This window comes from Rhyacophila brunnea, unplaced genomic scaffold, assembly GCF_057557595.1.
Source record: "Rhyacophila brunnea isolate RB1 unplaced genomic scaffold, BYU_Rbru_1.0 scaffold_16, whole genome shotgun sequence".
NCBI classification, from domain to species: Eukaryota; Metazoa; Arthropoda; class Insecta; order Trichoptera; family Rhyacophilidae; genus Rhyacophila; species Rhyacophila brunnea.
Genome location: NW_028232816.1, coordinates 3,371,370 through 3,389,232, shown reverse-complemented (window position 1 = coordinate 3,389,232; position 17,863 = coordinate 3,371,370). Strand labels below are relative to the sequence as shown.

The 17,863-nt window shown below is 31.4% G+C and overlaps 1 protein-coding gene across 6 annotated transcripts in view; it reads left to right on the top strand.

The window, feature by feature from the left end:
- Positions 1-17,863, top strand: part of Dh44-R2 (Diuretic hormone 44 receptor 2) — a 515,631-nt gene that overhangs the window by 473,722 nt on the left and 24,046 nt on the right. For 5 of the 6 annotated variants that reach the window (XM_085944033.1, XM_085944029.1, XM_085944030.1 and 2 more), the window contains one exon: positions 8,955-9,121. In XM_085944033.1, the coding sequence (XP_085800159.1) occupies positions 8,955-9,121 (167 nt within the window). Of the gene's footprint in view, positions 1-8,954; positions 9,132-17,863 lie in introns of those variants that run through there. The other variant, XM_085944034.1, reaches the window with a different exon arrangement.

Here is a 17,863-nt window from a genome sequence, read left to right as displayed (position 1 = left end):
GCGTCCATGACTCGCACCCGTATGCAACGACTGTGCGTATGACGGTTATAATATAATAAAATAATTTAATAAAATAAAATAATAATTTAATTGTAAATTGCGTTTCAGTCAGATACTAATACGAAATCAAAGTAGGTACAATGAAAACAGACAATAGTTAAAAGGACAAGTAATTATTGTTACTATAAATGCATAATATTACTATGTCGTAAATGTACGTTCAATCTAATGGTCGAAGCCTAGCATCGATCGCCTCACCCCATCGCGAACAACCCGCAAAATCCATTATTCCGTCACTGAAAATACAAAGTAAAAAATACGCGCCAAACTAAAAAAAAAACCACATAAAATATTCAACAAGTTTAAAAAAACATCAAAGGATCTGGTTCAGTTTTTTCATCACAAAGTTTCGTGGCAGGTTTAACTATGCTAGTCGTTATAGAACCATTTTTCCGCTCGGTTTATCATGCCATTTAGTGCAGCGTACGTCGTTTTTTGTTTCTGCTTTAATTAACATAGCTACCTATATTCTGCTGTATTCTGTTTTTTTATGCAAGTATTCATTTAACCAAACAAACTAATTACTTATCATTGTTTAATTTATAAACATTATCTAATAGCATAATAATTAATATTATATAAACTAGAAAACTGTCATTTACTTTTGTTTGTAAGAAATAAAAAGGCATTTTTATTTTATTATATTCATTATTCATTTGACACATATGTAGCAATCATGACACTTTGCATTAAATTAGTGACACACTTTAATAATATGTAGGTTTTGTTATTAAAACAAAACATTAGCAATAATCATTGCCAGCATTTCCTCAATCATAACAAGACCTGGTAGAGTTTGTTTTGATTCAGAATTACAACAATATAATTATTATATGGAAATATAATGGGTTACATGTAAATTGTACGTAAAACATTTTACCGTGGCACAGTTTGCCGTGAGTTTTATATCGGAAAGAGATGACCGTATACTATACGGTCACCAATTTTATTAGATTCTATATGAACATTAAATCAATTTTCATAGCTGATTTTGGAAAAGATCATGAATTCAAGAATGAGAACTTAACCTAACTTAACAAATAATCCAATATATCGGTTATTTAAAAAAAATGCTACTGGCTTCCTGTAAAGTGTAAACCGACAAAAACCGTGTTTTTTACTATAATGACTCTATGTAAACAGCAAAACCATGAAATTTACGTCCAAAAACTTTACGAAATACTAAACAAGAACACTACACAAAATATTTAATTCTGGCCATAAAGAAAATTAAAGATATAGGTGATTATTAACTACACAATATCAATGCACCTAACCCGCCCAACCACCTTGTATGAAAAAGCAAGGGCAAGGTTATTTATATTTAAAAAACCAAGCAATGACGACTCTTCACCTAACTTCAACATCATCATACCGACAAACATAGAAAAACAAAGCTTCGCGTGGCTCATGATAAATGTTTTCAGTTATAGGAGTAGATGGATTTGACTCGATTAATAGTTCTGTGGATCGCTGCATTTCTACATCAAGATATGTCAGTGAACGGTTTATGTACGTAGATGTCTGAAGAAATGGCTGATTTTCAGGCATAAAAAACATAAATTCCAACTATCAACGTACTTAGTTAAGAATATCAATCACATTCTGTAACCATAAATAAATAATATCGAAAATAAAAATGATGACACATAATAATGTAATATTAGTGGTTATATTATAAACCCCTTTGATGTTAGTTGCAGAAACACTTTGGGTAATATTGTATTGGTACGTTATTTGCGAGAAATACGTTATGTTTAAAGATTAGAATTTAATATTATTTGTATGACTGATTTAAATTGTTTTGAGGCTCCCTTTTAAATCTTCTGATGAATTTATTGCATCATGTGCGTCAAGTAAAATCGTCACTGAGAGAGGTAAAAAAATTAGTTATCATCGATAGCCTTTATCGCCACTTTTTTCGGTACATTGGTTACGTTCTACGTTTTCTATCACGTGTAGTTCGTTTTGTAGCATCGCTACAGGGTGAGGAAGTGTCGGCTACGACGACGAAATATGGAATATTAGAGGGAATCCATAATACTTATTCAATCCATGTTAAGCGCTAACGTTTCATCTAACGAACTCCATTGTTTGTAACACGGTCGTATTAGTGTCTATAGTATCTATTCTCTGGAGACATCGATACTCAACGGTCGCATTTACTCTCCGTAACGACGGAGATACATAAATAAACACTTAATAATCACGAAATCTCCTGCTTTAAAAAAAATACGCCTAAATTGTTACCAGCTTAGAAGCTACAGGGGATGGTATACCTTCATAAATATTTTATCACGACAAAATGCGTCCCTTAATTTTAAAAGCATCGAAGCAAGAGCTCTTCTACCGGTGTTTAATTTATAAAATGTGAAACTATTAAAAAAGAGTTTCTGTCTGTTGGACAAAAGTCGATAAATTTAATACTCTGCTATTTGCTACAATATATTAATACGAAAGCATTTCTTAACAAATCATCTATATTCTATAGTCATGTCAGCTTTTTTCAAATATTCCTTATATACTTACTTAAACTGACGCTACAAACCATTCAAGTCTCATATGGTCGACTGCACAGACAGCCTCCATGAATTCCAACCTTTCTCTGTCTCCAGTCGGTCACACTCAGCCTCTGCATCTCTCTTAATGTTTTCCCCACGTCTCCTCCGAGGGCGGCCCATTTGCCGATTGACAACGGGGGTTCCTTTATAAACTTTATGAAGAGCTCTAGATCCATTGCATCTAATAACGTAACCGGCCCATCTGAGTCTTCGCTCCCTTAAGACATTGACTATATTTGGCTTAAATAAAATTGTTCGCAGAGCTCAGCATTCGTTTAATTTTCCCTTAACAATCCAAGTGTTCTTCGGAAATTTTTGTTTCAAACATTGATACAGAGACAAAATCACTTATCTCAAATAGTCTCCTGTATTTCATTGAATAGTGATCAGTAGACAAACTAAGCTCTAAAAATGTAACTAAATCGACACTACAATCCAATGTGGCGGCGTTTTTTGGTAGACTGTAGAAAGGGGATGATTTAGATACTGGGGGTGGAGTTATACATGGATTCGTTCCATACACTAAACTTTAATGTTGATAAGGCGGGTGTGCTAGGCTGACTCCGTGTCCCCGCACTCATACAACTAGCACGTTCGCTCTCACGGTAACACACTCTACTTGTGACGGATGAGTGGGTATTGAGTGTATGATACGGCATTGGGCGAACCATAAATTTTGATTGAATCACTTCTTTGATGACGCTATGAGTCAAAGCACTGCAAGTCTCGACTCTTTAATGGTCTGTAGATAACTGCCTGTCATTTATTTATTAATGTGTCATGTACTACAGTGCCTGGATGGTAGCAATAATTATGGACGTGGGTAGGGAATTTGTATGGGATTCGTACTTTTATAATTGGCCCAAACACAATGGGTGTCTTGAACGCCGCGCTGCTATCAAACTTTTCCACTTCTTTCTGGATTCCACAAGATTACTCCAGTCGCAAACTCAAGGATGACGTGTCTCTCTTCAAATAGTTCTAATACCGTAGTCTTGATCCAACACTCCTTTTCCTATTTCCTCTTTCCTATAGCCTCTTCGGTCATCGGTTATCTTCAATCCTTGATACATAAACCTGCCCTATTCCACGTGTGAGCCAACGACGAATGGGTATACTAATCTTAATAGTTCGTGGTGCTAAATTTCTCGTAACGTGCCATCTTTCTCCCATATCTTAAATATACATAATTTGAAAACATCTCATGCATATAATACACACTAGAAAAAATCGTTTTGTAGAAAAAAATACGACGCCCGACGGGACTTGAACCTGTATATGCTGGATTCGCGCGAGTATGTTTTTCCAATTAAGCTACGGCAATCTTATTGAATCACGACAATTTTAACTGGTACATGGAATGCTTATTGAATTGCGATCGGGTCGTATTTTTTCTACAAAATGATTTTTCTATTGTGTATATGCATTAGATGTTTTTAAATTATATATATTCAGTATATTGAATGTTACATTCTGAAATCATGTGTTAATTTTTTAATAAAAAAAAAAACTTCTGCATAACGTTATTTTAGTTTCCCTTGATCTTGACTTGTAACCCGTAGTAGAAAAAATTTTACAGAGTAAATTATCTTTTAGCTTTTTGAGGGTAAAGCCTAATCCAATGAGTTTCATATATTTTTATGATTGCGTCAAAATTCCTCAGTGTGACGCAAAAAAAGTTGGGAAGTACTGACCTATAATATTACTCTCAAAATCTGCTAAGCGTCAAATTTTAAATCCTTCTTTTTAAACATTTCCGGCAGATATGTTTTTTTATGCAGATGCCAGTCGGTTAGGTGTGTTTCCGTTTCCTGGAATTCAAAACAGGTTTTGCATTATTTATGGCAGAGAATGCCTCAGTGTTTCCGCTTTCATTCCTCCCTGGTGTTTTATTGTTATTTTTTGCTGTTTATTGTATTATTTTGGCAAAAATTATTTCGCTAACTGATTGATAATGCTTTACAGAAACACTTTTTTTAAATTCTGCCGCGCTTCTCGAATAAAATATTATTGAAATAGGACAAACTGAAATGAAACAAATTATTGGTAAAATAATATTTAAAAAAATAAATATCACTTAAGTATCTACGTCTATATCTGTCTATGTAACGCATTGATCAGTATCGCAGGACTTTGAACCCGGATAAGCGAAAGATAAACGAAACAATTTTAGACACGGTCATTCGGTTCCACGAATAAACAGAACATGAATAAATAGAACAGCGGTAAATATAACTATGACCTTTTAGGTTAATTATAATACTTAATATTGAAATTGTTGTCTCTATAATATTATGTTGTATAAATTTGCAATAACATAAATTGTTAATATGCCGTAAACAAATCAAATAAATTAGATCATTTCTGTATTTCTAATCGCTGGAAAGCTTAAATTAAACGGGACTCAACTCGGTGTTGCCGGCAAGCTAGGTATATCTCAACTTAATAAATCTAATATTATTAACAAAATACTTGGGTGACTAGGTATATGGAAATAATGGGTTTAATAATTCTGTAGAGTTGTGCATGATTATCAAAATTAAGCAGATAAATTATTAAGGGTTTTACACCAAATGGCCAACATGCAGCGATTATATTAAATATTTATGCATATTTATTTTATGAACTTAAGTTTTAATAATTAAATAGATAGGACATAAATGAATGTTTTATTTTACCCCTGGCTGTTCTGTTTTGTCACCGTTCTCTTTCTTCGTGATCAATTTATTCATGTTCTGTTTTATAATGTTCTGTTTTGTCATTAAAACCTAAAATTTTACGTAACATAATAACAAGTCAGCGAGTCCAAAATTTCGTCGCACCTATAGTTGAAAAATTGTCTTAATATTGCCAATAAGACCTCAGTGTCATCGTATAAAAGTCAAAAATTAAACAAAAATGGTGTATTTGCAGGAGCTAATCCTAAATAATCTGTTTATTATAGTGTATAATTATGTAATTATACTGATATTAAAAATCAACATTATTAATCATTCTTCTTTCTTTTTCTTTTAACCATGTCCGATCCTAAGAGGATCATATGGGCCTCCACAGGGTGGAGGTTTGTATCAACAGATTTTATTTTTACGTGAAATTAAAAACAAAGCTTTATTTTATATATTTCTTTAAAAAAAATAATGACAAGTTGAGCATATACAAAATTATCGATTCAAGACGTTCTCAACATGATATTTCGAATAAAAAGTACAAGTAAATCAACGAGAGAAAAAACAAGGTAGCGAAAAAAACGAAATAAAAAATAATTTTTAGAAAAGAAATAAAATAAAAAACAACAATAATTCAAATAATTACAAAATAAAAAGAACTTTTTATATAAAACGTTTTTAAAATTTCTGTTGAACCATTTAAACTTGAACCATTTAGCTTAAACGATCAAAAAATTTTTACTTGACATGTCATATTGATTTCCATAGCAACGCACGTATATATTATTAATTAAGTTGCTAGGACCTAAGACCCCCAGCAACCAATAATGGTGTCGAAGTAACTTTTCATACAGAACAGAGTTAATTAAAAATGAATTCAATTCTACTTAAAGATGGCTTAAAGTAATAAAAAAAATGCATCAGCATCGTGTTCTGATATATACTAAAAGTTTCAAATGTTTAGCTAGTCGGGAAGTTAGTTAAAAATCGATTGCAAGATTTGTACCGGACAAATAAGAATACGAGCTAAGAATAAATACAAACGAAACAAAAAAATAGAATTTTAAATACATCGCTAAAAATGTCTATATCTCTAATGAGTGCATTCACCAGCCGCACAGCCCTCGCTATTAGTGACATGAGGGAACAGCTTTCACCCTAAATAGACCATGGCTTCGACCACGTATGTAATTGACGGGTGCATAAAAAATTAAATTTTCTAGAATATCGGGATTAGAAACTATACCACGTGAGAGCAGATAAAAATTCTTTAAGAGCAGAAGTGATTCACGAGCTTCAAAACAATGAAAGGCGGGCATGCCTTGAAGAAAGTTAGTCGGAAAATACACGTTTGAGAAGCTGTTAAAAGGAAAATAATTATATACATTGAAATAAAGTTATATAATAATATTTTAGTAATACATTAAATATATTACGTGGTTATTGCACTTTAAGAACAAATTATTATGTTTTTATCAATACATGTTCATTTGTTTGAAAATTTCAATTTACTTTAGGAATATTACGTGGTAATCTAAATTCCGTAAACATTCGATTACAATTTATAATTTAACTATTTTTTATTATTGTATCAATTTGCGTTCAAAAATTTCCATGAGTTAGGTTTATTGCCATTTAATATAGAATAGTTCTCCAAAAGTCCATTGATAGTCAATTCATAAATTTACTTGGGAATCGTTTTTCTAACAAACCCGAAACGCCACATAAAATAAAAATAAAATTAACTACTAAAAATTTAATTAAACACAATCATATTTCTCCGAATAAATATTATTCTTTAAATTTAATTAAAACAGTTATTAAGATATAAATAATTTACAGGAATGATTTAATAATTATTTTTTTTATTTCCTTAATTTAAAAACATAATAATTAATTTCTTATTTCGGTTACACAGTTTTAATGCTTTATTTTTAATTCGTAATTAAATGTAGATTTCATTGGCTGTTAATTTAAAAAAAGAATATTACAGCACTCGAAAGCTTTGCTGAGAGCTTTAAAATGAATATTTAAATGCTTGCGAATCCATTTTTTGCTGTTTCCGTTTTTGACAAACGGTAATAATGAACATAAAAATTAACATCGGAAAGTATAATTCGGCTCTTTCGGGGATAGTAATTTTCAGAGTAAATGATGTTTATGTACATATTTTGTTTCGAGAAATTACAGGAGTTAGTAGATTAATAACTTAGAAAAGTATTACTTTTATGTAGGTATTTCTTGGAAAAGAGTATCCTATTATCGTTAGAGATATTAACTAATGCGCCATAAATACATCATAAAGTATAAAACAAAACAACAACTATGTTTATTACGTCTCCTCCCTGTCTCGCACTCTCTCGCACTCTCTCGCACTCTCTCGCACTCTCTCGCACTCTCTCGCACTCTCTCCTCCCTGTTTCGCACTCTCTCGCACTCTCTCGCACTCTCTCGCACTCTCTCGCACTCTCTCGCACTCTCTCGCACTCTCTCGCACTCTCTCCTCCCTGTCTCGCACTCTCTCGCACTCTCTCGCACTCTCTCGCACTCTCTCGCACTCTCTCCTCCCTGTCTCGCACTCTCTCGCACTCTCTCGCACTCTCTCGCACTCCCTCGCACTCTCTCGCACTCTCTCGCACTCTCTCGCACTCTCTCGCACTCTCTCGCACTCTCTTACACATTTTCATATGTTTTCTCTCGAAATAATTCTCGGATAATTCAAGACAAATATAATATAGGTATTATAAAGTAATTTCGAATCCTGGGTCTGGCAAATACACATATTAATTTTCAATTCGTGTAGGTATGTGTCAGAGTATGGACCTAATAGGTTGAGCAAGTGGCTGACATCAATTTCTCGTAAAAACAAAATGTGTTAATACAAACTTGCACTCTGTGGAGGCCCATATATAATCTTATTAGGATCGAACATGGTCGAAAAAAAAATTCATAAAATATATAATATTTTATATTACTTTCAAACTTTTATTTTAAAATGGTTGGGTTAGGTTAGGTTAGAGTCAGTAAATAGAGTAATTAGAGTCAGCAATAACCATGTTAATGAAACCGCTTCGGATATTGATATATTCCACTTACGTGAGTGTGAATTTAGGTGGACGTTGTTTTAAGTATAAGTTTAAGTATATATGTTTTTAAGATAGGGTCTATCAAAGTTCACTCTGTGTGCTTCCATCTACTTTTATTTTGTTATTTTTGTTATTTATTTTATTTCTTATTTTATTACTTATTGTATTATTAACTCACCTTCTCTGTATTTTTATTTTTAAAAATTATTAACACTTATTTTATGTCATGTCGTGAACGCTTTGAATTTATAATTCATAATGTTATAAATGTATAAAAAATAAATTTATAAATGTGAAATAAATAAATTTGATTTGATTTGATTTGAAACTGAATTTATTGTTGAATTTTATTATGTCATAATACAAGTTGCTTTCATCAATATCACATAAAAATCAAAATCTGATAATAGAACCTTCACTCTGTGGATCTCTTAGGATGGCACACAGTGATGTAAATATAAAATGATTTTATAATATTGATTTCATAAATACATAAAATGAGTGAGTTTGTTAGAAATAACAGTAAACCAACCAAACTAGGAGAGTTTTCTTTCAAACCGTGCCTACGTTAATTGTTTCAGGGCTTCACAGTGGCTTTGTTCTACTGCTTCCTCAACACGGAGGTCCAGAATACGATGCGTCACCACTTCGAACGTTGGCAGGAGAGGAGGTCCGTTGGAGGTGGCAGACGATACAACTACAACTACAACAAGGACTGGTCACCAAGATCCAGAACAGAGAGCATACGGTTGGTATAATACTGATTTTAAAATTGATAGATATTTTGAGTAGGTATTCACTACCAAAATAATATTTAGAATTTAGAACCACCCAGTCATGGACACTAGACGTAAAGATTCATACTTGCAGAAACCGACGTTTTCAGTAAAGGTGAAAAATGAAAGCCTTATATTTTTTTCGTTGTCTTCCTCTCATTTTGCTTGTTTTAGAGTTTTGACCATCCAAACCGGTTAACCGGATAATCACACGCTTATAAAATAACCGTATAATTTAACTTGGTTAACCGACAAAATTCTTAGTAGGTATTTGGACGGTTGGTAAATATAAACAGCGCGGCATTACAAATAATAAATGATTACCCGCCCACTTAAATTTGTTTACTAACTTGCAATTAACTGCTATCCTTATTATTAATATAGCCAAAAGCTAGTAAACACTAAAGCGTCAATTACATTGAGCTTCTTTACGAGCTGTTTATTGGCGAATTTACAATCTGCCTGTAAAGTCGCCCAGTGTAATCATCGAACAAGCTAATAAGCAGGTTGTAAACACTACCGAGAAAAGTTGAAAGCCGGTCAACTTTTCACGCTAAACGCCGGCGTGTGTGCCTACTGCGTTTGCGCAGTAGAGCGCAGTAGCAACCTCCCGGTAAAAAAACGAACTACGTTCTGTCAAAATAGTCCCTGGCTTGTGGCTTCTCAGCGAATGGAAAGTTTTGTGTGTAATCATCAAATCGCAGTAGCTGAATCACCCGCTTTTAAATTCGCCAACAAACAGCTCGTAAAGAAGCTCAATGTAATTGACGCTTAAGAAAACCTTTGTGGAATGCGAATGGAAATTCGCCAAATCCAAATTATCGTAATATCCCATGTACAATTGCTTATAGCGCCTGTATACGTGCATGGATTTACACCAATAGTGTGTATTTTAAATTATCGCGATAGTAACCTGTTTTTACATGTAAAAATGCTGACTATCACTCCATCTCATAGCGCCTGTACACGTGCACGGATTCACTGGCAGTAATAGTGCGTATTTAAAATTATCATGACAATGACTGTTTACATGTAAAAGTGCTGACAGTCTAATTCATTCTTTAATAGTGGGCGAGCACGATGTTGTCATTTTATGGTACTATTTCGTACTATTTGACAGGTAGTGAAAATCGGCCAACCTGAAAATTCGTTCGCAGTTCGTTTTTTTGCCGGCAGGTTCGCCGCTATCATTCTACTGCGCATCGAAAAAAATAATGATAATGTCGTATAAAAATTCAGAAGCTTCTGAACTTGTTTAATACGTATTTACGCGTGCATTTTCTTGTTATGGCCGCGATAATAAGTACTATCAGCATTCCATCCATGCACGTATAAACGGGGTATTACTCTAAATAGTTTAAATATAACAATGACATTAATATGGACGAAGCATCTGGAAATACAAATGACACTCACTTTTTTGTCGGGTCTGCCGAATGGCATTATCTGTTCTTACGCCATTATAATAAAGGTGATATTGCTATAAATTTCCGATGTTTTTTGTCGTCTGCCGAATGGTTCGGTTCGAACGGGTTCGTTCAAATTAACGTCGACACTAGAAACACTGTTTTAACACCATTACAATAAAGGTGGATATTTCTATAAATTACCGATGCGTGATATCGTATAATGGAAATTTCGTGACTTCAACCTATACATGTGCGAATGTCACTATGCGCGAATTTACTTGCCAGCTACTGTACTGAGTGCGTTGTCCATTAATAATGTCATTGAAATATATGCATATTTTTAACTTCGGAAAAATAAATACATAAAGGTAGACGACAGACAGGTAGGTATTATTTTAAAGAAATAAAATACATAGTAGTATTTAGTATGCAATAACTATTGGGTAGGTGTGCATTGTTTTTTAATCTTCTAATACACCTGTTGGACTCTTATTCCAAGCGTAAAAAAAGTAATTTTGCTTCACATAAAGCGTAGGGACTCCTAATATACTCGATTAAGACCGAGTGCGGTGCGAGACGGGTTGGTTTGGAGGAGTCTACGTTAGTGTGGTCGGGCTCTTAAATTAGGCGAGATGGATGGTGGAAAAAAGAACTTTATAACTGCGTTCCGGCGGTCATTTTATGCGCATTACTCCGTAAGATAACAACGGATTAGGACGTTTACAATACACTTTGTGAATCATTAATTCGTTTGTTAAACAAAAATATTTTGCAAGAAATGAAAATATAATTAATATTAAATTCTACAGGTTTTTTTATAAAAGGTTTGTCGATAGCTATTTCGGTTGTAACACCATTATCAAGACTATATTTATAGTATATATTTAGTATTTATAGTATATATAGTATATATTTATAGACTACTTTTATAAAAAAACCTGTAGAATTTAATATTAATTATATTTTCATTTCTTGTAAAATGGAATTCTACCAAGTAAATGCTAACTCAATTATTAAAAAATATTTTGCTACGTAATTTGACGTCAATAAAATAGCCAGTTCTCTTTGCTTAGTGAACTAAATTCTGTCAGTTCTTCATAAATAATGTTCATCGATAAACCTTGTTATAACATTACCGTGTATTAAAAATGCGATATTATTATAATAAAAAATTATGCTTCATTAATTTATTAAATTTTGGTTTTGGGCTTGGCTGGTAATACTCGAAATATTGATTAAAAACTAAAAACAGTGTACCTATTTTTGAAATAAATTTGTAAATAAATCTAATTTCGTCTTCGAGAAAGTATCAATAATAAAACGATGGAGTAACACGTAAGTAATAATCAAATACAATATTCATGAAGTTTTCAGAATTTTACATTACAAATTAATTGCCATAATTGAGCGTAGTTATGCACAAAGCAGCCGAGCCACACAAACTTCAAACAGAGATATAAGCACTTTTATGTAAATTGTGTTTTTTTAAATCAGCAAAGCCTCTGTATAATGTTTATATTTTTTGAATGATAGATATTATATATATATATATATGATTTTGTATAACTTTTGAAGAGTTAAAAGCATATAATCTATGAAATTTTTGTGTTTTAGCAGTCCAGGGTGTTTTGTGTAAAACGATTTTTTTAGAATGTTCATTCTGCAGAATGCAGCCATCTCTTATTTTTGTAAGAAAAGTCTTTAATTTTAATTATTTTCTTTAAAAATAGCCTTTTAAGTTACTACTAAATTATTATGGGAATTGCAAAATTTTGAAAATAATTCGAAAAACTTGTAAATTATGCATCAATATTTAGCTGCCTGGCACTATTTTTTATATGAAAAATCTGTATATTATATATTATAATAAAATGAAAAACATATAATTGAATTGACAAAATAATGTTTATTAATTGAATGTAGAAAAACACACCTTACAGTCACGATTGTAAAAATTAGGTAAGTAATTACATAATATTATCATTTGGCTGCTTTTTGCAGAACGAATATGGCATATTCTTAGAACGCATTTATATTACATTTTTGTATGACAGCAGCTTGGTTGCTTTATGCAAATCGAAAATGTCATATTCTGTGATTGGCAAAATCTTTAAAACGCATTTATATGAGATTTGTATATGACAGCAGCTTGGCTGATTTGTGCAGAACGTAAAACAAACATGTGAGATTATGGAAATCACAATAACTCATTTTTTTTTAAATTGTGGCTTGGCTGCTTTGTGCATAACTACGCTCAATTAATCGGTTATTAGTCGTAAACAGTATGTGAATAAATATTCTTTTACATAAAATAAAAATATTACACTAGTTTTCTTATTCAATTGATAATACTGCCTTTTGACAGAAGGTTTACAGTTTTGAACATACATAACTTGAAAATACCTCAGATATAATATAGCCACTAGAAAAAATCATAATATTTGAAAAAAATACGATGCTCGGCGGGATTTGAGCCCGTATAACCACTGGTATCACGCCAACTGTGCATTAAACAATAATGCTACGAGCGTCATATCTAATTACGACAATTTAAACTAACCAAAAGTTTGTAAGTCTATATCATTATTATAGAGTAATTTTATTGCAATTTGAAAGTTTGACATGCCCTATAAAATCAGGCATAATTATTCTAATTCCTCTGTATTTTATATACACGTTCTATATATCGGATGGCTTTGATTTTTTTCTGCATACATAATTATAATAATAATATATAGACGCATAATCGGTTGTTACCAATATTACCGATTTACCCACTTTTGGCAGCAAGTTAGTTAGTTATATAATAAGTTAGAGTTAATAATGTTCTTTGTCAGTGTGCGTTTGCCTTTTGCTGAGCGTACACAGTGCCTGAAGATGCCGAAAGGCGAAACCCGGATTGCAAAAAACGACTCAAATAAAATAGTATAAAACTCAAATACATTAGAATTTAAATTCAAATTCCATCAAGTACATTCGGTCGATGGTATTAATATAAATAATAAATCTATCTATTTCTTTTACTTTAATTTTTTTCTAACTGTCAATTCATGGTGGAACTGAATTGTATTGTTGTTTAATTTAACAAAACGCCTATTAAATTACATAACAATAAACCTATCTATCTTTCGAAATAAAAAGACTTTTTACCACGTTTTTCTTAGCTAGTATTCTTGTTTGTCCGGTGGTTTTTTATCCAGTACAAATCTTGCAATCGATGTTTAACTAATTTCCCGACTAGCTAGACATTTGAAACTTTTAGAATATATCAGAACACGATGCCAAAGCATTCTTTTAATACTTTTAGCCATCTTCAAGTAGAATTGAATTCATTTTCAGTTAATTCTGTTTTGTATGAAAAGTTATTTCGGAAGAAACTGTAATACAATCCACTATTATTGGTTGCTAAGGGGCAGTTCTAGCAACTAAATTATTAATATTATATACGTGCGTTACTATGGAAATCAAAATGACATTTCAGTATTCTATATTTTGTTTGTGTGTTTGTTGCAAAATAGCAAAAAAATATTTTGTTGACAATGAATTGCCTTATTTGTCCTAAATTATTAATACATAGAATTGTCAAGTTTATATGATTCAACAGAAAATTAAAAGACGTGATATATAAGAGGTTTGTTATGAAAACAAGTGTTGTTTATATACTTTTAAATATTTTACTGTTTTCAGTGAAAAATATTGTTTAAAGCTGTTACTTTGAAATTATATATTTACATTCTCCCCGTTATGCATATTACGTTTAGAATATTTTAATTTGTTAATGGAGCCTTTTTATTAATTATGACAACGTGTTTTGCGGTTAACTTTGCAAGGTCAGTTCAGTAATTATTTCGCTGTTAAAATAAAAGCATGTATCACTAGTTAACCAGATGCCAGGGTACACAAATACACTATGTAAATATTTAAATTAAATTGGTACATTATGCAACAAGCACAGTTTAATTATCCAACTAGATAACTAAGTTGATTAAATATAACTTTATTTAACGTTTCTGTTCTGGCAGAACACACTAACTGGCAGTGGCGAAGGGTGGAGGTAGGCTGTTAAGATCCGCCATAGACAGTGCATATCAAACTTTTTCAGACATACATATTTTTTTTCATTGAAATAAGACTACATTTTACAGATAGTGTTGGTTTGTTTTTAAAATTTAATTAAACCCTGAGAAACCAAGCCATTATAGATAATAGTCAAAAAAATACATGTCTATCTATAAAATATCTAACATTATACAATTAAATCATACATAACTTTGAATATTTTATAAATAGAATAATATTTTTTATTTATTATAGTTTGGTTTAGGCAGGGCTTAATGAATTAAAAAAATTAACCAACAATATGTGTAATATGTATTTTTAGTCCAACAAAAACAAATAACTATGAATGAAAAAATGTGTACAATTTTGTCGTATTGCCCAAATTAGACCAAAACTATTATGGTTTCGTTTAGGCATGGTTTAATTGATTTTTAAAACCAACTAATACCGTCTGTAAATTGTAGTCTTAGTTCAATAAAAACAAATAAATATAACTAAAAAAGTTTAGTGTGCACTATTTATAGCGAATCTTAACAGCCTACCTCCACCCTTCGCCACTGCTAACTGGAGAATACTAGTTTTGAGTAATTTGACTTTGAAGTTGTTAAAATGTTTGAAAAAATGGTCTATCATGTGAGTTTATTAAGTAATCGTAAAAAGGATGACTTTAAAATAAAGACTGTTTAATTATAAAAAAAGTTTCCAGACGGTAAAGTTTAAAATAAGAAACATTTTGGTAAGTATAACTAACTCAATATGTAATTTTTTCAAATTAGTGTCTTCTGCGAGAACAGTGACAATATTATGTTTTGTCATTTTATTGGTTAATGTGATTAATTCGAATATTTAATTTAATAAACCGTAAAAACGAATTTTCTTTGAATAAATAATGACGCCGGGGTAGATTATTTCTAATATTATATCTGAGGTATTTTCAAAACACTTATGTTCTATAAAAAATGTTACATTCTCCAAACTTGTCAATTGTTCGTTGAATAAAAAATAATTTAAAAAAAAAATCTTTACGACTGATAAACATGTTTCAGTTTGATTTTCTACATAAAGTTTTAAAGCGAATAATATAGATAGATTGGCCAAAGGAAAATAGGCATAAAAGTCACATTTGACAGAAATATAGACTAATATTATTAATTGATTGATGTTTACTAAAAAACCTTTTTAATCTATTTCATTTATTCAACGAAATTGCATGAGATTTTTTCAAAATTATGATGTTAGAGAGATAAAAGAAATAGTTTATTAAATTATTAGCAAGTGCAAGTACGTTATAAAAACATAATATGTCGAGTGATCCGTGACGTTGGTTAGTCTACCTCGATCTAATAATAAAAAACCGATAGCCAACATTATTACCGTAACTTCATGTAAGTACTTATCACATCCCTCCATTTTGAATGTGAATAGCAAACTGTTACTTTTATTTTGTTGTCTGGTTTTTTGTCTGGGTTCGGGATGAAACATGTGAACAATAACACACCGGAATTGTTTTGGAAACGGCAAGGTATATTTACGTTAATATCATATAATAGTTACATTTTTAATAATTTAATTTTACGGAGCACGAAATTAGCGTGTTCGCGATTTAGCTGCTTGCAGCGTTCTCCGCGCTATTTTGTGTTTTCGCTTTTCAACCAGAGCCGTTGGCGAAAGAAAGCGACGTTGCAACATCTCCAATTGTCAACAAAATTTACGGCATTGCCGGCTCGGCTCTTTGATTATTATTTATTTTCGTAATCAGCGCTTTATTATTTGTTGGCTTTGATACCGATTCGGGCGTCTCTAGATACACAGAGCCATCAGATACACAGATGCACATACTTCTAGTTTGATTAGTCGTAATTAAATTGGGTGCCCGTAGTTTAATTGGAAAAATATACTGGCGCGAATCCCGCGGTTACAGGTTCATGTCCCGTCGGGTGTTGTATTTTTTTTAAGAACTCTTTCTAGTGGTTCCAATAAGATGGTTACTTATTGAGAGAGAAGTTAACGGCCCACATGCTCAGCGTACGTCAAAATGGAGCTTTTATGCTATTTTCAAAGCATGATTCTGGACATTTCTTAAACGTTGTAGTTAATCTATTTACATAATTTTGAAGCCTTATTATCCTTTATAATTATTTTAAGCATTTGGTGACTGCATAAAGTATTTTTATTACATAAAATAGTATTCTTTTAAACCTCTCGCTCTAATGTTTTAGAATATAGTCATATTTCAGTACGTTCATGTGAAGTGGTGTTTTAAAAGCATTTTTAAAAGCATTTATAAAACCATTAGTAAAATTTATGTCGACATTACTATAGTGAAATATTTACAATAAAAAAAAATATTGATAATCTCTGTGATCCCAAATTTGACAAGAATTAGGCATTTTATTATTCAAAAAATGGGCAAGATTTACACATTTAAAGATAATTTTAAAGATACTCATTATAAGCTATGTTTTTGACCATTCAAATGTGATAAACATCCAACGAATAATGTTTGCTTTTTAATAATTATTGACCTAAGAATAAGGTAGTATTTTTTTGAAATACGCCATTTCTATTGGCATTTCCCAGTGGCTAAGCTACAACATACGACCGTAGCCATAAATTGACAAACGATAAATGAAGTAGGAAATAAGATCATGTTAACGCGCGTGTTTGAACATGTACCTAACTGATTTTTTTTTAAACTGGTCTTAGTCTCATGGTTTAGGTTCCAGTTCTCATATTATTATAATTATAGTAAGCAAGGTGTTTTAGCTTATTTCAATTGTCAACAATAATATTCAGCTATTTATACTAAGTAAAAACATTCTCGATTATTTTTTTAACATTATTTCTCAATTATGTTTTAAGTAGGCTTAAAATCATAACAAAAGTCTCAATGGGTAGGTATATAACTAACTTACAAACATTACAAAGATATTTATCCAAAAATAAATTACAAAACTTTCCTTGAAAAAAATATCCAACGGAAAAGAACCAAATTTTTTACGTTCGCTATCCTAAAAAAGTTTAAGAAACTTTTAAGTAACTAATTAATGACTCAGAACGTGTGTTTTATCAAAGGATAATTATAAATTACCTTATTTTGTCATTTTGATAGTATAACTAGGCTACAAATTTTAAATTTTCTAATTGACAATTTCTTAAAAGTGGTGTAAAAAATATTGTCCACTAAAAATATTTATGTATTTTCAAAGTAAACTTATTCCACTTCAACAAATTTTTGGCGAAAAC